Below are 24227 nucleotides of genomic sequence, written 5' to 3'. Positions count from 1 at the left end.
TTAGGGATGGGTATTGATAAGATTTTATCGATATCAATGCCATTATCGATTCCGCTTATCAATCTGATTCCTATCGATTCCCTATTGATAACTCTTGTTAATCAACTGTCACTCAGTCTGGTTTTAAACCTTTGCACAGCACTGAAACTGCTCTTTTAAAAGTTTTTAATGATCTTCTTTAATCATGGACTTGGCAGCTCAGCTGTGCTTGTGCTTTAGATTTAACTGCAGCCTTTGACACTGTTGACCACCAAATCTTATTATCTTGCCTTGAATCGTGCGTGGATTAAATGGCACAGTGCTCAATGGTTCAAGTCCTATTTGACTGGTCGGTGGTTTTCTGTAAACCTTTGTCCCTTTGCGTCACAGAAAGCCCCTTTGACTTGGAATACCTCGAGGTTCAATCTTAGGGCCAATTCTATTTTCACTCTATTTGCTTCCTTTGGGATCAATTTTTAAGTAATATAACATTCAGTTACACTGCTTTGCTGATGATGTGCAGATTTATTTACCTCTGAACCTTAAAACAAACTCATCTGCCATCCTACAGACTTGCTTTCAAGAAGTCAAAGACTGGATGTCTTTAAACTTTTGAATCTAAATGAAAGCAAAACAGAGATTGTGGTCCTTGGTGACCTTGACCTTTCTGCCCTTGGTTCACTCGCCTCCTACTGTCGTTCATCTGCTAAGACCCTTGGTGTTTTATAGACAGCTCTTTTAAATTCGAGAAGCAGATCAACACAGTGGTCAAAACAAGCTTCTTCCAGCTTAGGCCTTTAAGTAAAATCAAGCGTTCCTGCCCCCAAACAGCTGGAACAGGTTGTGCACGCCTTGATCCACGTCTCGTTTAGACTACTGCAATTCTCTGTATGTTGGTCTTAATCAGTCGTCTCTGCATCGCCTCCAGATGGTGCAAATGCAGCTGTGCGTCTGCTCACTGGAGCCAAACGGCACCAACACATTTCTCCTGTTTTAGCTTCACTGCACTGGTTACCTGTTGCTTTTAGAATTGATTTTAAGATTTTGTTGCTTGTTTTTAAATCAATTCATGGTCAAGCCCCATTCTGTTTATCTGATATGCTGTCATTGCACACTCCAGGACCAGAGTTTACTGGTCTGTCCCAGGTCTAAGCTGAAGACCAGAGGAGACAGAGCCTTTGCTGTTGCGGGGCCCAAGCTCTGGAACTCTCTGCCATTAAATGTCCGACTGGCTCCTTCAGTTGACTCTCTTAAGACTCTTTTAAAGGACATATCTTTTTCACCGGCTTTTAACACAAGATGAGGGCTGAATACTGCCACATCTTTTATTGTTTTGTTGATTTATTTTGTTCTTGTATTTAATGATATAATTTTAAATCCTTTTATTGTACAGCACTTTGGGCAGTGGTTGACTGTTTGTAAATGTGCTTTATATAAACCTGACCTTGACCTTGTGAAGTTTGTACTAAAAGTAGGCTTTACAGGTTTTCTATGTATTTCACTGAGTCATAAAGTAAATAAATATGAAATTAGTCACTGTATCCTTGATCTCTGGACATAAACAAAAATAAACAAAACAGTGTTTCGCTTTGAAGTTATTAATTCTGATTGGACTCTATCGTTCTAACTTGACTTGTCAGAGAGCCGCGCAACGTTTGGAGCTGTGTGAACAGAAAGGAGGATGAATCTCGTTTCTTTCTCGCAACAAGACAGGAGTCCCAGTTAGTGACTTTAATCAGCACAAAGTGACTCACGATTGACATATTCAGGGATGAAAGTGATGAAAAACAAAAAAAGCTGAAATCCAAAATTACCCCGCAACACCACCTGCACGAAAATGTTTGAATTCTAGAAGCTCTGACATGCAATCTGGGACTATTCCAGACAATAAACTGCAGTGAGTGCAGCATCCATTTTGGCGAGAACACCCCCCCCAACTTTCCTTATTCAAATTCATTCCAGTAGTATTCTGCTCTTACTAGGATGCAGCAGTTTTCTAGTTTGGCAGATAGTTCTGGAGGAAATCACTGAAGAAATTAACAAACTGAAAATATGGTTTGACTGAACAAATTGTCATTAAACTTAAATAGACAGGGATGAAAAGGAGGTGTAAGAGTCACTTGGTGTTCACAGGAAACACTTATTTATTTCTATATGTATGTATGTATTTATTTATTTATTTATGTTAGTTGTTAGTTGGTTTATATTTTCTGTTGTGTTTTTATTCAGGTTCTTTTTGTCTCTTTCTCTAAAACTGTATATAATAACTAATCATTAGATTAGTTATTATTACTATTATTGTTGTGCTTGCTATTATTATTAATATATAAACAAAAATAAATTTAAAAAATATTACAATTTGTAATACATTTGACGCTTTTATGACAACAAACGCATATTATACAGAAAAATGCACCCAAACGTGCTGACAGCTGCAACTGCTTAATGCTAACTTTAACATTGAAAATGCCATAGACATGCTAACGTGTGCTCTTTAGTTTTTTAGTGGGGGAAAATTAAGATAAAGCGAAAGAAAAAAATGAATAAGCAATAGATTGAAGCACTGCTTCAATCTGCAAACCACTGCTTCGATTGGTTCAAGGTTCAAAGCAAAGCTGTGCTGCAAAAAAGTTGATTACAGAACTGCAGCAGGGTCTGTAATCAATGTAGAGAAATTATCATTTTCCTGACAAACACCCCCAAAAACAACGGCCACTCTGAAGGACCGTTAAGGGAATCGTTAAGTAAAAAGCTTATTGATGTCAGTGGATCGAATAATTTCTTAACGATACCCAAAAACAACCGGTTCTCGATACCCATCCCTAGACAACAGCCCCGCCCAACATAATAACGGCAGACAACAGTCCCGCCTGGCATAATAAGGACCGACGACAGCCCCGCTCACTATAATAATGACTGACAACAGCCCCGTCCATCATAATAACGAATGTCGACAGCTACACCCATAGTAATAACAGCCGACCCTGGAGTAATCGCCACCAACAACAGCCACACGTGCCATAATCATGACCAGAGACAGCTCCGCTCAGAGTCATGAAAACCAACTGTTAAAGGTTGCAATGGTTTTTAGCAAATGAGCCAATATGACTGGGTTTCCATGGAAATCTGAATATTTACTTTGGTTTTTGCAAAGTCACTTGTCAAAGCTGAGCAGCTGTTAGGTTTGACCCGGTAACCTGCCGGATCAGCACAGTGGCAGGAGGAATCTCCGTTTGCTAACTTTCACTTCATGTGTAAAATTACTTAATTAGAAAACAAGATGAAGGTTGTTTGTTCTCATAATGTGTATAAATGGAACCTCTGTTTGTGGCGGTCTTCTCCTTGAGGACTTCCTTCAGGTGATGGAGATACTCCAAAACTTCATGGAAGATATGATCCACATCTGCATCTGCCCAGAATGTTCGAGCCTTTTCTACAGTAAGAACCAACACGTTGTTTACTCATCAACACAGTTTGTCTCCTGAAATCTGACACTGTTAGAGACTCTGGGTTTGACGCTGTTGTTCAACTGAATGTGGAGCAGAGTCGGATTTGTCCTACCCAGAGACAGACAGAAAATAGGTCTGTTTGGAATGAAGACGTCACAGTGATCTTCTCTGAGTGCTTCTAAGACACTGGTTTCCAGCTGTTTTTATTCTGAGCACCACATACTTATACCTAAGATAGACTGAGACCCCCCCCCCCCCAAAAACATGATTTTGTTTAATAGGTGAACTCTTAATTTTGATCACCTCAGAGGAAACAAAAGCTGAGGTACTCCATGTGGTCTTTAGCGGCCCCAAAGGGGCACTTAGAACCCAGGTTGGGTCTTTAAGGAACCCATGAAAGAGCTGAGTACCAGTTTGGGGACCCATGTGTCCCCGCAGGAACCCTGGAAGGGCCGGGTACCACAGATCAGGAACCACTGTTTATCACTGACTCAGTTAAAGCACAGTGAGAGATTCTTTTTAAATAAAAAGACAAATAAATTGCTTGCATGTGCAGGCAGAGAATTATTAGTATGTATTATTAGACCGTAATTATAAAAATGAAACTGATTCTTACCGATATCTTGTGGGTCTAATTCTCTCATCTCCATCCGAGCTGTTAGCCTTCAGCTAGCTTAGCCGCTAACAACAAAGAAAAGTTTTGGGAACTAAGTTAATTTTAACGCACAGGCATTGAAGACGAAGGAATAAACATCTGGATTTCAGTTTAACTCGTTACAGTTAGCACCATCTGCTACCATTAGCTCGGATTCATTCAGCTTTGTCGTTAGTTACAGTCCTTAACGGGATAAAACACCGAGCCGGAGCCACAGTTTAAACGATACGATGACGACAGCAGATTATATATGTTAATCAGTCGGAAAATTCTAAAGGATCAAAGAGAACAACTTTGTCACGGAACAGACCCTTCCCCGTGTTACTGAATGTGTTTTGTCCCACGATGGCCACCGTAGATAAACAATGCAGCGCTGTTATTTCATCTTTATATTTATTTAATTGTGAACTCTGCACAATGAACCAATATTTCCAAACCTTTCGTGAATGTCAAATATAGTCTCTATCTACCTTTTTTATTTATTTCATTATTTTTTGAGTGAATCAAGCGAGGGCGCGGGTATTCGTCACTTCCGGTGGAGTGCCGGCGTTCACCGGATCCGAAGGCGGGATTTCAAACTTCCACGAGTGGTCGCTCTGAAATCAACTGGTTTGGTTTTGTCTCTAACTTTCAGACAGCTGGCGGAACGATGAGATTTATACACCAAGATGACCTGAAATGAAACTTTGTACATTAAATTGACTTGATTGAGGAGTATGACCCCTTTGAAAAGTGACCAAATTGTGGTGGACAGAAAGAATAAGACAGGTGGACAGGCATTTTGGACATGAGAGGTTGTATTGATATCATGTATTCTTGTATTCTCCAACTTCCTGCCAACAGCCTCCAGACAGCACAGTGGATTTGTTTTGTGTGCGCGTGCGAATATGCATGCATGAACACGTGTGGGTGCGTGTACATGCGCATGCACAAGTATGTGTGCAAGCACGAGGCTGTGCGTGTGTGTACAGAGTGCAATGGTACCAAACGTATGGAACCAAATTTGCACTCAAAATGGAACCAAGCTGCACTCTAAATGCAATGCAATGCAAATGGGATGAATTAATCCATGTCATGTGACATATAAACAAGGTTGGGTAGGATTACTTTGAAATGTAATCCAAAAGTAATCAGATTACAAGTAATCCAAATGTATGTACACATATACATGTAATCCACATGTATTCTTTCAAAGTAATCCTACCCAACCTTGCATACAAAGCACCAATCAAATGATTTATATCTTATATCAGTCTGTAGTATCTTATATATCAGTATATATCTTATGTCAGTATGTAGTATCTTATATATCAGTTTTTATATAACGGCTGAGTGGATCCTTGTCATTTGATTGGTGCTTTGTATGTCACATGACATGGATTAATTCATCCCATTTGTGTTGCATTGCATTTAGAGTGCGGCTTGGTTCCATTTAGAGTGCAAATTTGGTTCCATATGTTTGGGACCATTGTACTCTGCACGTGCACACACATGCCCACACATGCACGCGCATGTCCTCATGCACATGCACACACGTGCTTGCACATGCACGCGCATGTGCAAGCACGTGCCTCTACTGGTGGCTGGCTCTCACTGCGGTATTGTATCACTTCCTGATCCGGAGCACAGCGGTGTTTTTCTGTATCTGTTAGCTGTTTAATGTGCACAGTTAGATTGATCTAGTTAACTAGATAACGATTTGTTTCACAGTGTAATCTTCACGTGCCTTAACTAAAGCACTCCCTCTGCTGAATCACCTCTAAATTATTTACACATTATTCACTTTGTGTGTTTTTAGGAATCTGCTAGCTTAGCGCAGCTACTAGCTCTTAGCCGGTTTAGCATGGCGGCTTCTCCTGTCTCTCCTGCACTTTTCTGCTCTGGGTGTGAAATGTTTAGTTATTCCTCAGCCTCCTTTAGCAGTAATGGTACTTGTAATAAGTGTAGCTTATTCGTAGCTTTGGAGGCCAGGCTGGGCGAATTGGAGACTCGGCTTTGCACCTTGGAAAATCCTATAGCTAGCCAGGCCTCTGTAGTCGGTGCAGACCAAGGTAGCTTAACCGCCGTTAGTTCCCCTCCAGCAGATCCCGAGCAGCCAGGAAAGCAGGCTGACTGGGTGACTGTGAGGAGGAAGCGTAGTCCTAAACAGAAGCCCCGTGTACACCGCCAACCCATTCACATCTCTAACCGTTTTTCCCCACTCGGCGACACACCCGCCGAGGAACAAACTGGTTATTGGTGACTCTTTTTTGAGAAATGTGAAGTTAGCGACACCAGCAACCATAGTCAATTGTCTTCCGGGGGCCAGAGCAGGCGACATTGAAGGAAATTTGAAACTGCTGGCTAAGGCTAAGCGTAAATTTGGTAAGATTGTAATTCACGTCGGCAGTAATGACACCCGGTTACGCCAATCGGAGGTCACTAAAATGAACATTGAATCTGTGGGTAACTTTGCAAAAACAATGTCGGACTCTGTAGTTTTCTCTGGGCCCCTCCCCAATCGGACTGGGAGTGACATGTTTAGCCGCATGTTCTCCTTGAATTGCTGGCTGTCTGAGTGGTGTCCAAAAAATGAGGTGGGCTTCATAGATAATTGGCAAAGCTTCTGGGGAAAACCTGGTCTTGTTAGGAGAGACGGCATCCATCCCACTTTGGATGGAGCAGCTCTCATTTCTAGAAATCTGGCCAATTTTCTTAAATCCTCCAAACCGTGACTATCCAGGGTTGGGACCAGGAAGCAGAGTTGTAGTCTTACACACCTCTCTGCAGCTTCTCTCCCCCTGCCATCCCCTCATTACCCCATCCCCGTAGAGACGGTGCCTGCTCCCAGACCACCAATAACCAGCAAAAATCTATTTAAGCATAAAAATTCAAAAAGAAAAAATAATATAGCACTTTCAACTGCACCACAGACTAAAACAGTTAAATGTGGTCTATTAAACATTAGGTCTCTCTCTTCTAAGTCCCTGTTAGTAAATGATATAATAATTGATCAACATATTGATTTATTCTGCCTTACAGAAACCTGGTTACAGCAGGATGAATATGTTAGTTTAAATGAGTCAACACCCCCGAGTCACACTAACTGTCAGAATGCTCGTAGCACGGGCCGAGGCGGAGGATTAGCAGCAATCTTCCACTCCAGCTTATTAATGAATCAAAAACCCAGACAGAGCTTTAATTCATTTGAAAGCTTGACTCTTAGTCTTGTCCATCCAAATTGGAAGTCCCAAAAAAACAGTTTTATTTGTTATCTATCGTCCACCTGGTCGTTACTGTGAGTTTCTCTGTGAATTTTCGGACCTTTTGTCTGACTTAGTGCTTAGCTCAGATAAGATAATTATAGTGGGAGATTTTAACATCCACACAGATGCTGAGAATGACAGCCTCAACACTGCATTTAATCTATTATTAGACTCAATTGGCTTTGCTCAAAATGTAAATGAGTCCACCCACCACTTTAATCATATCTTAGATCTTGTTCTGACTTATGGTATGGAAATTGAAGACTTAACAGTATTCCCTGAAAACCCCCTTCTGTCTGATCATTTCTTAATAACATTTACATTAACTCTGATGGACTACCCAGCAGTGGGGAATAAGTTTCATTACAGTAGAAGTATTTCAGAAAGCGCTGTAACTAGGTTTAAGGATATGATTCCTTCTTTATGTTCTCTAATGCCATATACCAACACAGTGCAGAGTAGCTACCTAAACTCTGTGAGTGAGATAGATTATCTCGTCAATAGTTTTACATCCTCATTGAGGACAACTTTGGATGCTGTAGCTCCTCTGAAAAAGAGAGCCTTAAATCAGAAGTGCCTGACTCCGTGGTATAACTCACAAACTCGCAGCTTAAAGCAGATAACCCGTAAGTTGGAGAGGAAATGGCGTCTCACTAATTTAGAAGATCTTCACTTAGCCTGGAAAAAGTCTGTTGCTCTATAATTAAAAAAAAAGCCCTCCGTAAAGCTAGGACATCTTACTACTCATCACTAATTGAAGAAAATAAGAACAACCCCAGGTTTCTTTTCAGCACTGTAGCCAGGCTGACAAAGAGTCAGAGCTCTATTGAGCCGAGTATTCCTTTAACTTTAACTAGTAATGACTTCATGACTTTCTTTGCTAATAAAATTTTAACTATTAGAGAAAAAATTACTCATAACCATCCCAAAGACATATCGTTCTCTTAGGCTGCTTTCAGTGATGCCGGTATTTGGTTAGACTCTTTCTCTCCGATTGTTCTGTCTGAGTTATTTTCATTAGTTACTTCCTCCAAACCATCAACATGTCTATTAGACCCCATTCCTACCAGACTGCTCAAGGAAGCCCTACCATTGATTAATGCTTCGATCTTAAATATGATCAATCTATCTTTATTAGTTGGCTATGTACCACAGGCTTTTAATGTGGCAGTAATTAAACCATTACTTAAAAAGCCATCACTTGACCCAGCTATCTTAGCTAATTATAGGCCAATCTCCAACCTTCCTTTTCTCTCAAAAATTCTTGAAGGGTAGTTTTAAAACAGCTAACTGATCATCTGCAGAGGAATGGTCTATTTGAAGAGTTTCAGTCAGGTTTTAGAATTCATCATAGTACAGAAACAGCATTAGTGAAGGTTACAAATGATCTTCTTATGGCCTCAGACAGTGGACTCATCTCTGTGCTTGTCCTGTTGGACCTCAGTGCTGCTTTTTATACTGTTGACCATAAAATTTTATTACAGAGATTAGAGCATGCCATAGGTATTAAAGGCACTGCGCTGCGGTGGTTTGAATCATATTTATCTAATAGATTACAATTTGTTCATGTAAATGGGGAATCTTCTTCACAGACTAAGGTTAATTATGGAGTTCCACAAGGTTCTGTGCTAGGACCAATTTTATTCACTTTATACATGCTTCCCTTAGGCAGTATTATTAGACAGCATTGCTTAAATTTTCATTGTTACGCAGATGATACCCAGCGTTATCTATCCATGAAGCCAGAGGACACACACCAATTAGCTAAACTGCAGGATTGTCTTACAGACATAAAGACATGGATGACCTCTAATTTCCTGCTTTTAAATTTAGATAAAACTAAAGTTATTGTACTTGGTGTTGTGAAGGTGTCGTAGCACGGACCCACAACAGGGGGCGCAAATGAACGGACAATGAGTAAGCCAAAAAGTAACAATTTAATGTTGTGATAATACACAACTAAATTCACAGAATTTGCACAGTCAATTAACACCAGGTGACGTGTGGGCAGGCTCGAAGATAGAAGACCCCCGACGAGAGAGAAGCCGCGTCCCACACGGCTTCCACCACCAACGGCCTGAAGAACACCGGAGCCGCCAAGTCCCGAGTCCCCAGGTGGCCTCTGTCTTCGGCTGTCGACCCTGGTACTGCTGGCAGAAAGCAAAGATAAGATGTATGAGTGTGAGTCCGCACACTCAGTAATCCACAGTCCAAACACAGTTAGGAGGAAGCACCTCCACCTCCAATCACACACACTCGTGCAGCTCCTGGTCAACCACTTATCTGGGTTGGGGTGTGAGGCGAAGCCGTCGCTGTCACACCAAACGCCAATCCTCCAGATAAGGCAACACTCCAGGAAAACGGCTGCAATAGAAGTTCAGGTTATTACACACAAAGTGTCTGTCAGCAGAGAAATTACCTTTCCAATGGTAGTCGATTTCTCGGCGGGGAGGTGGAGTTGCAGTCCGGCTTATGTACTGGTGTAGATGTTGTGTGTTGGGGGGTGTGGCTGGATGTTTTGGTGTTCTTTTCTTTCCTTTGCTCTTCAGGTGGCATGAGAACTGATTTGTCTGTGGAGAAGGTGCTGGCTGAAGAATCCTCACCCTCATCAACATCATGTGTAGCACCTGTGAATGGTGCTCACATGCAACCTTAAAGACTTTCAGCTGAAGCAGATAATTGGATGGCGTTCTGCATTTAAGGCATGTGTGATTCAAGCAGAACTGCCGGGAACTCGACCTTGTGATGTTCGTTTGTGAGACGCTGAGGACCGCGCCTGGGTTTGACACATCGAGCCCGTGAAGCAAGGAAGGGTGAGGACACATGCTGTCAGCACACATCAAAGGTAATTAAGTGTTTGATTAATTGTTGATAGTAACTTGGTGTTTTGTTACACAGTATACTTGAATTGTGATGAGAATTGTGCAGCTTGCTTCTCACTGCTGTGGCGTGCGGATAAGTGATCCTCCACCTGTTGTGAGAAGCTGCTCATTTGCATAAAGTTAAAAAGATACAGACCTGAATGTGTTGCTGATAGCGTGTGTCTTTTGAAAGATATTGTTGTAACTGCTGACTTACCTCACATCTTCTTGCTTCACAGAGAGTCAGTTTGTCGTGTCCACCTGGGGGGTGTTTGTCTGGTGGTAGTGGGTCCAGGAACGCCGGGCTTCTATCCTTTTGGGCGCTTAAGAGCGCGCCAACAGTCACTCCACCAGAAGGACGTTCTTTCAGTTTTGTACACATTATTATGCACAGGTGAAAAATAAATTGTTTCTGTTGTTGGAACCACTTTCTGGTTATTTTTAGCGCTGGGTTTCTGTCTGACGCAGGTCCGCTCCTCAACCCGCGTCGACACATAACAGTAGATGAGTGACAGCTGGTGCGATGAGTGAGAGCTGTCACTTCCTCTGGGTCTGGCGCCCTCTCGTGCTTGGAGCCCGCACTCCAAGCAGGACGCCCTCTGGTGGTGGTGGGCCAGCAGTACCTCCTCTTCAGTGGCCCACATAACACTTGGCCCCACAAATCTTAGAAACATGGTGTCTAACCAGATCCTTACTCTGAATGGCATTACCCTGACCTCTAGTAATACTGTGAGAAATCTTGGAGTCATTTTTGATCAGGATATGTCATTCAATGCGCATATTAAACAAATATGTAGGACTGCTTTTTTGCATTTACGCAATATCTCTAAAATTAGAAAGGTCTTGTCTCAGAGTGATGCTGAAAAACTAATTCATGCATTTATTTCCTCTAGGCTGGACTACTGTAATTCATTATTATCAGGTTGTCCTAAAAGTTCCCTGAAAAGCCTTCAGTTAATTCAAAATGCTGCAGCTAGAGTACTGACGGGGACTAGAAGGAGAGCATATTTCACCCATATTGGCTTCTCTTCATTGGCTTCCTGTTAATTCTAGAATAGAATTTAAAATTCTTCTTCTTACTTATAAGGTTTTGAATAATCAGGTCCCATCTTATCTTAGGGACCTCATAGTACCATATCACCCCAATAGAGCGCTTCGCTCTTAGACTGCAGGCTTACTTGTAGTTCCTAGGGTTTGTAAGAGTAGAATGGGAGGCAGAGCCTTCAGCTTTCAGGCTCCTCTCCTGTGGAACCAGCTCCCAATTCAGATCAGGGAGACAGACACCCTCTCTACTTTTAAGATTAGGCTTAAAACTTTCCTTTTTGCTAAAGCTTATAGTTAGGGCTGGATCAGGTGACCCTGAACCATCCCTTAGTTATGCTGCTATAGACTTAGACTGCTGGGGGGTTCCCATGATGCACTGAGTGTTTCTTTCTCTTTTTGCTCTGTATGCACCACTCTGCATTTAATCATTAGTGATTGATCTCTGCTCCCCTCCACAGCATGTCTTTTTCCTGATTCTCTCCCTCAGCCCCAACCAGTCCCAGCAGAAGACTGCCCCTCCCTGAGCCTGGTTCTGCTGGAGGTTTCTTCCTGTTAAAAGGGATTTTTTCCTTCCCACTGTCGCCAAGTGCTTGCTCACAGGGGGTCGTTTTGACCGTTGGGGTTTTTCCGTAATTATTGTATGGCTTTGCCTTACAATATAAAGGGCCTTGGGGCAACTGTTTGTTGTGATTTGGCGCTATATAAATAAAATTGATTTGATTTGGTTTGATGTGCGTGCACCCACACGTGCTTGTGTACACACGCCCACACATGCGCATGCACTTGTATACACACAACACGCACGCACACACACACAAGACAAATCCACTCTGCTGTAAGCCGTGTTCACATGAAACGCTGACATGATTTTTTGGCTGGACTGAGGAACTACACAAAGTCTTGTTTTTTTTTTTTTTTTTATGGAAGTCCGAACTATGTCACAATTGGGACTGTAGCAGCCGTGGAACGCCTACATTTAAGTCCCTTTTCTGTTGTTTATAAATTAATAAAATAAAATCCCACTGCACCACATTTCTCCATGTAATGTAGAGTTGCGTCAGGAAGGGCATCCGGCGTAAAATTTGTGCCAATTCAACATGCAGATCCACCTTGGATTTGCGACCCCGAGTACAAAACAAGGGAGCAGCCGCAGGGATTTACTATCAGTATATAGTATCTTATATATCAGTATAGATCTTATGCCATCATATAATATCTTATATATCTGTTTATATCTTATATCAGTCTATAGTATCTTATATATCACTTTATATCTTATATCAGTATATAGTAACTATATATCACTTTATATCTTATATCAGTATATAGTATCTTATATATCACTTTATATCTTATATCAGTATATAGTATCTTATATATCACTTTATATCTTATATCAGTATATAGTAACTATATATCACTTTATATCTTATATCAGTATATAGTATCTTATATATCACTTTATATCTTATATCAGTATATAGTAACTATATATCACTTTATATCTTATATCAGTATATAGTATCTTATATATCACTTTATATCTTATATCAGTATATAGTATCTTATATATCACTTTATATCTTATATCAGTATATATCTTATATATCAGTATATATCTTATGCCAGTATATAATATCTTATATATCAGTTTATATCTTATATCAGTATATAGTAACTATATATGTTTATATGTTATATCAGTATATAGTAACTATATATCACTTTATATCTTATATCAGTATATAGTAACTATATATCACTTTATATCTTATATCAGTATATAGTAACTATATATCACTTTATATCTTATATCAGTATATATTATCTTATATATCAGTATATATCTTATGCCAGTATATAATATCTTATATATCAGTTTATATCTTCTATCAGTATATAGTATCTTATATATCAGTATATATCTTATATCAGTATATATTATCTTATATATCAGTATATATCTTATGCCAGTATATAATATCTTATATATCAGTTTATATCTTCTATCAGTCTATAGTATCTTATATATCACTTTATATCTTATATCAGTATATAGTATCTACATATCACTTTATATCTTATATCAGTATATATCTTATATCAGTATATAATATCATATATATCAGTTTATATCTTATATCAGTATATAGTATCTTATATATCAGTATAGATCTTATGCCAGTATATAATATCTTATATATCAGTTTATATCTTCTATCAGTATACAGTATCTTATATATCAGTATATATCTTATATCAGTATATATTATCTTATATATCAGTATATATCTTATGCCAGTATATAATATCTTATATATCAGTTTATATCTTCTATCAGTATATAATATCTTATATATCAGTATATATCTTATATCAGTATATATTATCTTATATATCAGTATATATCTTATGCCAGTATATAATATCTTATATATCTGTTTATATCTTATATCAGTCTATAGTATCTTATATATCTGTTTATATCTTATATCAGTATATAATATCTTATATATCAGTATATATCTTATGCCAGCATATAGTATCTTATATATCAGTATATATCTTATGCCAGTATATAATATCTTATATATCAGTTTATATCTTCTATCAGTATATAGTATCTTATATATCAGTATATATCTTCTATCAGTATATAGTATCTTATATATCAGTATATATCTGTTTATATCTTATATCAGTATATAGTATCTTATATATCAGTATATATCTGTTTATATCTTATATCAGTATATAGTATCTTATATATCAGTATATATCTTATGCCAGTATATAATATCTTATATATCAGTATATATCTTCTATCAGTATATAGTATCTTATATATCAGTATATGTCTTATGCCAGTATATACTATCTTATGTATCTGTTTATATCTTATATCAGTCTATAGTATCTTATATATCAGTATATATCTTATATCAGTATATAATATCTTATATATCGGTTTATATCTTATATCAGTATATAGTATCTTATATATCAGTATATAATATCTTATATATCTGTTTATATCTTATATCAGTATATAGTATCTTATATATCAGTATATATCTTATGCCAGTATATAATATCTTATATATCAGTATATATCTTCTATCAGTATATAGTATCTTATATATCAGTATATGTCTTATGCCAGTATATACTATCTTATGTATCTGTTTATATCTTATATCAGTCTATAGTATCTTATATATCAGTATATATCTTATATCAGTATATAATATCTTGTATATCGGTTTATATCTTATATCAGTATATAGTATCTTATATATCAGTATATAATATCTTATATATCTGTTTATATCTTATATCAGTATATAGTATCTTATATATCAGTATCTATCTTATGCCAGTATATATCTTATATATCAGTTTATATCTTATCAGTATATAGTATCTTATGTCAGTAAGATAGCATATATACTGCATTAGAATACAGTATGTACAAGAATGCTAATGCATTAGTGAAAAATGCGAAATTTTCCATTTCTTTGTGTTCCAGAAATACTGCCACATAAATACAAGTATTCTAAGGTCAGCTGACACACTCCACCTCGATGACTTTGGATTAGATTTCGAATGAAAAAGAATTGCAGCTTCTCAAGACACACTTGGGCAAGAAAAGACAAAGGTCTTTCTTTTCTTTCATGCATTCATGGGCTGCGACACGTCTTCCTTATTCAGGAGTATTGAAAAGAAAATCTCACGGGACACTTGGACTTTTACAAGTCTCTCAGAACGTCCAACATCACATTGCAAAAAAAAAAAAAAAAGCTTTAAAACACTAAATCTGGGGGTAGTTATCTCGCTGGATGGACACATCATTTCACCTGACAAGATGTCTTGAATTAAGATTGTTAAATCTAGAAATAAGCATTAAAATAAGAAATTAACCCTTAAGAGAAGCTAAATTATCTAACACGTCTAAAAAAATTCTGTTTGTCATCTTCATCAATCAACTCCCTGAGGCCACGGGGGACATTGAAGTGTCTCTGTGTGCAGAAGACACTCTTAAGGTCCTTCTTCAGGAGGACAGTGACACATTGTAGATGGATGTGGACGGCTTGTCTGAGTGGACGGCCCACTCTTTGACACAAGAGGCCACAGTACAAGATGTCTGAGGAACACAAATCTGAGCAAACATCCGATGATCCTCCGATCGGTTTATCACTGGAACAACTTTACTGCTGAAGTGGTCGAAGCTCCGAGTTCTGCCTCCTGACAAGAAGGAGATCAGATAAACAAAGATTCAACCCTGATGCAGAAATCAGCTTCACCCAAAGTCACAAGTTCAGGAACCGAACTCGGCTCAGACGCCGACAGTCAGCACTGAACTTACAACTGTCCAATTTAATGACTTTGAAAATTACTTTATTATTTCTTCACAATACACAACCAAAACTAGATTAATAATAATAAAGTATCACAAACAGGATTTATTTATTATTTATTTGAGGCAACAGGAGAGAAATTTTTCCACAAAGGGAAAAATAACACAAATGACAACAAAAAACAAAACCCAGACAATAATGAAGCTGCATAAAAACAACATAATCATGCGGAGAGATTATTTAAGTGAAAATTTGGAAAATTAACATTTAATGACAAATGAGATGATAATAAGGCAACATAAAGCCAAAATAAATGTAAACAAAGAAATTTCCCCAAAAAAGTTTGTAACCCCCCCACAGGTTATGTGAAACAGGATATTTGACAGGAACAAAAAATAAAAATAAAATAAAGAAAGAAGCTTTAGTTCTGAGACCCTTCCTGTGTGACACAGCGGTCAAAGCTCATGAACATTCTGGAAGACAAACACAAGGTCAGAGTTCACATTAGAACACTTTTGTTTTGGTTCATGTTTGTGTGAAATGTTTGGATGTGGGCCAGATCTGCAGAGTTGTGGAAATAAGAGCAACAAAAAATCCTCATGTTGCAGCTGTCAGTCAAAAAAAAAAAAAAAAAAAAAGATCAGCTGAAGAAACAGAAACTGAATTTGTTGACGACGACTGAAATCTTGTCTGTAAAAAGTCGCCTTCCTGTTGGATTCAGGCGTTGATGGTGGGAAAACGCGGTCACCTGACAGCCGTTAGACACTAACGACAGGAGACGGCATCATTTTAAGAATTTTCTTCACCGGAGGACACAAACATGTTTTGCACAGTGGAAACAGGAAGCCGTGACTCTGACGGCTGTTTTAAACCTTTCACAGTTTGTGATGTCATAAAGGTTATTATCTCTTTGCCGGCTCTTCTACAGCTTGTCTTTGTGATGTCACACTCATTTAGATCATATAAACTGTCGCTCGTCATCTTTAACTGACATCCAGTTTGTCCTTCGCACTGACACAAGCAGACGGTGTTTAGAACATCGCGCCGCATACATGCGCCATCATCTGTCACTGAAAATAATTAAACGTCTGCGTCACCACATGTGCAGTTATCAGGATAATATTTTTGGCCATGTTGTTCTCGTGTGCTGTGATCACAGCAGGAGACCGAGTTTATGTCCACATCTCACCATCTGCTGTGGAAAAACATCAGCGCATCTACATCGTCTTTGTCTTCCATAATGGCCGCAGACACTACTGGCTGACGTCAGTGGGAAGGGTCCAAAGGGGCTCGTCTCATGTTGGTAAAGCAGTGACACTGAGCCACACCTGTGCTGCCCTCTGGTGGTGGGAGGATACGCGGCAGACGAGCAGGTTTTTACAGCTGTTTGTCTTTAAACAGTTTTTTCCACGCGGGCATGATGTGTTTGTAGATGGTTTCTATCTGTGAAAAGACAAACAGAGACACAGATCAAAGCCAAGCTTCCCACAAACAGTCGCCGTGAGAAACGTTTCTGACAAGAATCCGACTTTTCTGCAGTGGCTTCATTTAAATGACGTTAATCTTGTGCAGCACTGAGAGCGCACGTACATCTGCCAAATCCTCACAGTCCTCTGGTCAGCACAAACCTGGAGGGGGCGATGTTTCACCCGCACGCAAATAACAAAAACCAACAGGACACAACAGAAAAAAAATAAAAATCGAAGTGCTGCATGTTTCCATTTCAGTGAAGTCTGATAATGACGTGATGAGTTTGAAATAATGATCAATAACACTGATTGATCTGTTCACTATGCGTTTATGCTGCTGAGTGCTGCAGAAAATAAAAAGACTTTAAAGTCGATTAAGTGAGATTAAAATATCAGACCAAACATGTTATGCCACGTTCACACCGCATGCAACGCGAGCGATGGCAGCGACAGGTTGCCATGTAATCCCTATAGAAGGACGCGTTGTGGCGCCACAAAAGTTCAAGCCACGCAACGCGACGCAAATGAAGCAATTTTGAGCGATTGGCGCATTTGTGGAGCAATATCGTGTCGCGTCGCCCTCTTCCCCAAGTTGAAAAATCTGAACTTTTTTGTCTTGTCGCATCACGACGACCAATCAGGGACTGGATATGTAGTGATGTGAAGATGTCTGGAGTTTATACTTGATGTGGACATGTCCTGTCTCTGGCAGCCAGCCTGTGAGCAGGACTTATGTCCCTTTTGTCCTTTATTTCATAATTATGACAGAGTTTGAGGGGAGAGCGAGCAGCAGCACTGCAGCAGCAGCAGCTAGTTTTTTTTTTTCACGTTTCAACTGCAGTTTTGCGCTGAGAATGTCTCAATATGATGAATGTGTGTGTTCGGTGATCCCAAATAAACATTTATTTGTAAAAACCCACACACAAGTTACAAATCAGAAATTTGTGTTTGTGGATCACAAAGCACGTGTACAAATCAAAGGATATTTGTAAATCACCCTCTGTGCATTTGCAAGTATTAATGAGACAAATTTAACTCCATACTCCAAAAATTTAGGTTTCCTAAATATTTATTACGGCCACTCTTAAAACTTCACTTATGTATCTTTATAATTTTATTACTGGTACATTTTAGAATTGATTTAGATTATCTCCCAGGAATATATCACAATTATCTGGGAACTACCTTTTGCACAGGAATTCATCAAGCACGTCGACCGCAGCCGCGCACTAACACAGAATATACAGAAGCTGTACATCGTTGTTCGGCAGTCATTCTAAGTGATGTGTGTGTGCATTGATACCACATTTTAGAGGAGCACGGGTGACTAAAACATATACCTTGGTATTTATAAAGCAATTTACTATATATTGTTCATTTCGACGACATTTTGTGGAGCTCCTCCAACTTTTACCCCAGCTCCCCCTCAGCCCCCCCAACAAAAATTTTCTGGCGCCACCACTGGACCAAAACAAACACTCGCACACCTACGGACAATTTAAAGATTCCAATCCATCTAACCCGCATGTCTTTGGATGTTTGAGGAAACCGGAGAACCTGGAGGAAACCTACGGAAAATTCCTGCGCATGGGCAGAACACACAAACTCTGAAGCAGTCAGACGCCATGGCTGACCGTGGGGTCTTCTGCCTGACTCAGCAGATTTCTAGCTCTCACCTGCTCGGATTTCTTGACTCCGTATCTGAAGAGTGCCGCCTGGTGCTCGCTGTTGTGGAACAGGATGTCAAACGTGACCTCGCGGCCCACCATGTCGTCAATGGCGGGCTTCACCACGCTGTGGAAGTCTCGGGCCGCCACGGACCCATCCAGCATGTTGTTGACCTGCAGCACAGCAAAGAGAGAAAAAGGAGCAGACACATATGTATGACAAGAAGGGGGTGGAGCCATAAAAAGCAGCTGGCTGCAGAATGCACGCCGAGTGCCGTTTTACTTCAACACCTCATGAGACTTTATGAGCTAAAAACAATCCGTTTCTTCAACACATTTATAGATGTTCCTCTGGACAGCATCTGTTCCTCTTTTACACAATGAACAGTTTACACACACACACACACACACACACACACACACACACACACACACACACACACACACTTTATTTATCCTGTCATTACTTCACTACAATCATCATGTTACTGTACTCATCGATTTACACATGACTGTAATACTCGTCTGTATATTGTCCATCTCCTGTGTGTCTTCTCCACTCTACATATTACTCAGCTGAACTTGGCATTTAAGGCTGTTTTTTGCCGTTCTAGTTAGATGTCACCTGCATTTCATTGGTTCTGTACCTGAACTCTGTACAATAACCATAAAATTGAATCTAATCTAATCTAATCTAATCTGTGCAGTTTATAGAACACAGTACCTTGTACTTTTTTCCCAGCAGCTGCAAAGGGTCCAGTTTGACCTCTGACCTCAGAGCTCTGCCGAACAGCACAAGCTTGTTGTCAGAATCTGACAGAAAAGGTAAAAAGTATTTTAGGATGAAATCATAATTTTTTTTCTGTTACCAGAAATAGTGGAAGAGTCTGATTTTAGATTTTATAATATACTCGTACATGTGATTAAAAAGTGTGAAATTCATAAAGATTTGAGTCCAGCAACTGTGACGCCACAAATTTCAGAACGAAATTTGATATTTGTGTATGAAAAAAATGTAGCTCCACCTCCTCTGTGTGAACAAATTCTTCTTTGTGGGTGGAGCTATCTGGTTGCCAGATTTGATTGGACAACTGTGTCAATGTATTTTGTAGGAAAAGAAAAAGAGATTTTAAAGATTAAAAATTTGCCAGTAAAAACAGTCCTCTCCTGAAGGGGGCAGAGGACTTACTAAAGCCCAGGCCCAGCCCACAGGGTGAGTGGGCGGAGCAGGAGGAGGAGCTTCACTCAAGTCTTTTTTTGCAGCAGCTCACTGATGAATGGTTGTTACAAAAACGAAACACAATTATAATTATTTAGTATCTTTGAAAATGAAATATGCAAAAATAATTAAAAATAACACTATGTAACACAATTTTTGTTCCTGGCTTCTAAGTGTTATATTTCAACTGCTTATGTCTAAAGTCTATGGAAAAATGACTACATTCAGCACAAACTTTGATTTTTTTTTTTTACGTTCTAGAAAGTTCTAAAAGTTTCTTGAAATTTCTAGATAATTCTGGAAACTTCTAGAAAATTCTGGACAGTTCTAGCAGTTAAAGAATATTCTAGAAGACTACTCAGTAATAGTGAAGGCGAATCGAGAATATTCTTGAAAACAGACAAATTTCAAAATATCATTGTCTTGATCACAGAAGCAAAGTTTCTGCGGAATAACAGCTATTTTCTATTTATTTAAGGCATAACAGGTTAGGAAAACACACTGTGTACCCAGGAACAAAACAAAAATAAAAATTTGTTATATAGTGTAATTTTCACATTTTTTTAATCACCTGCCTCCTGGTGGTAAAACAGAGAACTGCATTTGTTGTTTCACTGCACATTATGTAGCAATCTGCCAATGAAATGAGAATATTTGAACTTTCACCAATTTAATTTTCACCTTTGTTTTTGAGAAGAATAAAGGACCTTGAGCTCTGTGGAATCCAAAATCAGATCAAAATACAGAATGGTGACCTTTGACCTCAGAGTAAGCAGTTCACTATAATGACCTTAGAGGTCATACAGCGACAGATTCAGATCGGTAATTTATTTCCATATCAATAGTGTTGATTAGAGTGTGTTGGTGAGCTCACCAACGGTAAAAAAAGACAAAATAAATAAATAAATAACTTTCAGTAACCATTTTAACACCGAGGTCAGTGTTAAATCACTATGAATCCAGTTTGTTCTCATCTTAATACTTGAGTGTCTCTTGAGGGTCATGGGGGGGGGGGTTTAAAAAGGCTGTCTCCTGGGTGGGCGGGGCCCCCACTAAAAGCCCAGGGCCCGTATGCTCGGTGCATCTCAAAGAGCTCCTAACTCAGCCTAAAATGTCCTGGCAAGGAATGTCTGAGAGCGAGTCTGAAACTCCTGCCTCAGTGAGGAGGCGGGGTTGACCCCGTTGCTAGGTATGCCGTGGTCCTGTAAGAGCTGTGATTGGTTGTCATAGAAAGGGAAGGGGAAATAAAAAAAATAATGCACTCTGCGCTCCATCATATGAATGAACAGTAAAAATCAACTCTGTTAGAAAAGTATCGGACCTTTTTATTTTTTTCAAAAACCATATGGATTTGAATCACGTGTGATTGCATCAGACAAGCTTGAACCTTCGCGTGCATGCGTGAGTTTTTTCACGCCTGTCGGTTGCGTCATTCATCTGTGAGCAGGCTTTGAGTGAGCACTGGTCCACCCCTCTCGTCGGATTTTTATTGCGAATGAAATGTCTGAACGATTTGGAGCTTTGCTGCATCAGACCTCCAGGTGGACACCATTCGGAAAATTCTGTTGGCTTTCAGGGACGATTTTATGGGGATTACACAGATTAAGGAGTGATCCAGCCAGTTTAAAGACAACCCACAGCGTCTGAGAGCGCGGCGCACTCCGAGTGCCGATCGACAGGCTGAAACAACCAGATCATTTCCAACGTGACGGCTTTGTTGATCCGGGACGTCGTCTGACTTACACAAAAATGGCAGGAGACGTGGACATCAGTACTTTTTCGGCACATTCCACTGTTACAGGAGTTTTTTTCATGGAAAGAAAAGCGGACGGATGCGCCACCGTGCCGTTCATGGCGCGGCACAAAACCACCTCCGTGTTGGTCTCACAGGACGGCTTTGAGATGGCTGTCGGTGGGTTTTCAGTCATGTGACTAACTGAGAAATTGTGCATGAGCTGGACATGCCAGAACATGTCCTGTGAGGCTTCATCACGGTGTTGCTTTGCGCCATGCAGCTCCACCGCGACGCACGGAATTCCTCCACACGTCTGTCTCAATGTGTCGAAAAAGTGCTGATGTCCACGTCTTCCGCAATTCCTGTGCTAGTCAGAGGACGTCCCGAATAAAACACAGCATCCAGTTTGGAAATGAACGGCACATTCCACTGTTACAGGAGTTTTTGTCATGGAAAGAGGAGCGGAGGAACTCCGCGCGTCGCGGTGGAGCCGCATGGCGCAAAGCAACGCCGTGATGAAGCCTCACAGGACATGTTCTGGCATGTCCAGCTCATGCACAATTTCTCGGTTAGTCACACGACTGAAAACCCACTGACAGCTGTCTGAAAGCCATCTCAAAGCCGTCCTGTGAGCCGCTTTTCTATCCATGAAAAAAACTCCTGTAACAGTGGAATGTGCCGAAAAAGTCTTGATGTCCACGTCTCCTGCCATTTTTGTGTAAGTCAGACGATGTCCCGGATCAACAAAGCCTTCACGTTGGAAATGATCTGGTTGATTCAGCCTGTCGATCGGCGCTCGGAGCACGACGTGCTCTCAGATGCTGTGGGCGGTCTTTAAACCTGCTGTAACACTCCTTAATCTGTGTAATCCCCATTAAATCGTCCCTGAAAGCCAACAGAATTTTCCGAATGGTGTCCACCTGGAGGTCTCTCACAGTTTCTGGAAAAATTTGATGCAGCAAAGCTCCAAATCGTTCAGACATTTATTCGCAATAAAAATCCGACGAGAGGGGTGGACCAGTGCTCACTCAAAGCCTGCTCACAGGTGAATGACGCAACCGACAGGCGTGAAAAAACTCACGCATGCGCACGAAGGTTCAAACTTGTCTGATGCAATCACACATGATTCAAATCCATATGGTTTTTGAAAAAAAATAAAAAGGTCCGATACTTTTCTAACAGACCTCGTATAACTGCATTAAGAATTGTGGCAGTGTGAAAATAATTTTAATATCAGGATGATGATACTCAGCAAAATTTAATTGGTGCGATCGCCGGGCCTGTCGATAAACCTGTAAATTCTTGTGCTGCAATGCATTATGGGAGTTCTGCATTTTGGGGTTTTAAATGTTGTTATTGTGGTTCATATTAGTTTAAAAATGGTGCTAGTGTTGTTCAGTTATTGCTTTTGTAGTTCAACTGGTTGAGTGAGTTAAGTGTCGTGAGTTAATCGTTACACAGCTTGAAGATCTTTGAACGTATTTCATTCACATGCTGATTATCTACATATTAAAAGTGTGCGTGGGTTTATTAATATGTTCAATGTAAGTACATAATATAATTGCAAATACGTTAAAATTACACACGACACAAGAAAGTGAAAACACTTATTTCTGTTGTCCATTTAAAAATCAAATGACAAAATGGAAGTAATAATAAAATAAAATATCAATAACACTGATAATAATAATAAAAATAATATTAATGTGTGTATATGATAACAAAATCCTAAACAACTTATAAATACATTAAGACAGTAAAAAAACTGTGTCCCTTCGGCTGCTCCCTTGTTTGCACTTGGGGTCGCCACAGAAAATTAACATAACATAATGACGTAGATCAAGCTGGTAGTGTGTTACTGACTCACTGTCATCCTACATACAGAGAATGTCTCTCTGACCTGTTTGTCTTTCTGCCGTCTCCTCTGTTTAAGACAATCTTAAGCCCCTTTCACATTGGCGTGTTCGTAGAGCTGCTCATGGTGGCGTATCATCTATGCCAAGTTGAGCAGCTCTACGCCAAGATTTTCCTCCCCACGCAGCAGTATGTTGAGAGCTACATGCGTAGGATGGAAGAAATTAAACATGTTTAATTTTCTTCGGCGTAGAGCGCTGGACAAAGTTTAATCAGGTCTGTGCAGCACAGCGTTACTGCATGCGAGTCTATGCAACACTGCGCTTCTGTACACAACCAAAAACTGAGTGCGTGAAGCAAGAGGAATCAGCTGGAGAAGATGATCACACAGCCACAGCACCTGTGTGATCAGAACAGGGAATCGAACCTCAACTCAGAAATCCAGAAACAGCAGCTCTCTCTCTCTCATAATCGTGCTCTGTCTCACTCTCTCTCCTTCTGTTGCGCTCTCTCACACTCGCTCTCTCACTCGCTCTCTCCCTCTGTTGCACTCTCACACTCGCTCTCTCACTCTCTCTCTCCCTCTGTTGCGCTCTCTCACACTCGCTCTTGTTGCGCTCTCTCACACTCGCTCTCTCCCTCTGTTGCACTCTCTCACACTCACTCTCTCCCTCTCTCTCCCTCTGTTCTGT

The 24227-nt window shown here is 39.8% G+C and overlaps 2 protein-coding genes across 2 annotated transcripts in view; both read right to left on the bottom strand.

Annotated features, from left to right (window-relative positions):
• The window catches only part of setdb2 (SET domain bifurcated histone lysine methyltransferase 2), a 59089-nt gene extending 42259 nt beyond the window's left edge, over window positions 1-16830 (bottom strand). Inside the window, 2 exon segments of the mRNA XM_034181260.1 lie at window positions 3299-3358; window positions 16781-16830. Coding sequence (XP_034037151.1) covers window positions 3299-3358; window positions 16781-16830 — 110 coding nt within the window.
• Window positions 15757-24227, bottom strand: part of plaat1l (phospholipase A and acyltransferase 1-like) — a 9611-nt gene continuing 1140 nt past the window's right edge. The window contains exons 2-4 of the mRNA XM_034181151.1: window positions 19452-19589; window positions 18737-18901; window positions 15757-17034 (exon numbers count right to left, since the gene is read on the bottom strand). Of these exons, the coding sequence (XP_034037042.1) occupies window positions 16969-17034; window positions 18737-18901; window positions 19452-19589 (369 nt within the window). The 3' untranslated portion in view covers window positions 15757-16968. The remainder of the gene's footprint in view (window positions 17035-18736; window positions 18902-19451; window positions 19590-24227) is intronic.

Source organism: Thalassophryne amazonica, chromosome 1 (genome assembly GCF_902500255.1).
Source record: "Thalassophryne amazonica chromosome 1, fThaAma1.1, whole genome shotgun sequence".
NCBI lineage: Eukaryota > Metazoa > Chordata > Actinopteri > Batrachoidiformes > Batrachoididae > Thalassophryne > Thalassophryne amazonica.
Note: the sequence above shows the minus strand (reverse complement) of the source record. Positions and strands in the feature narration are given on the sequence as shown.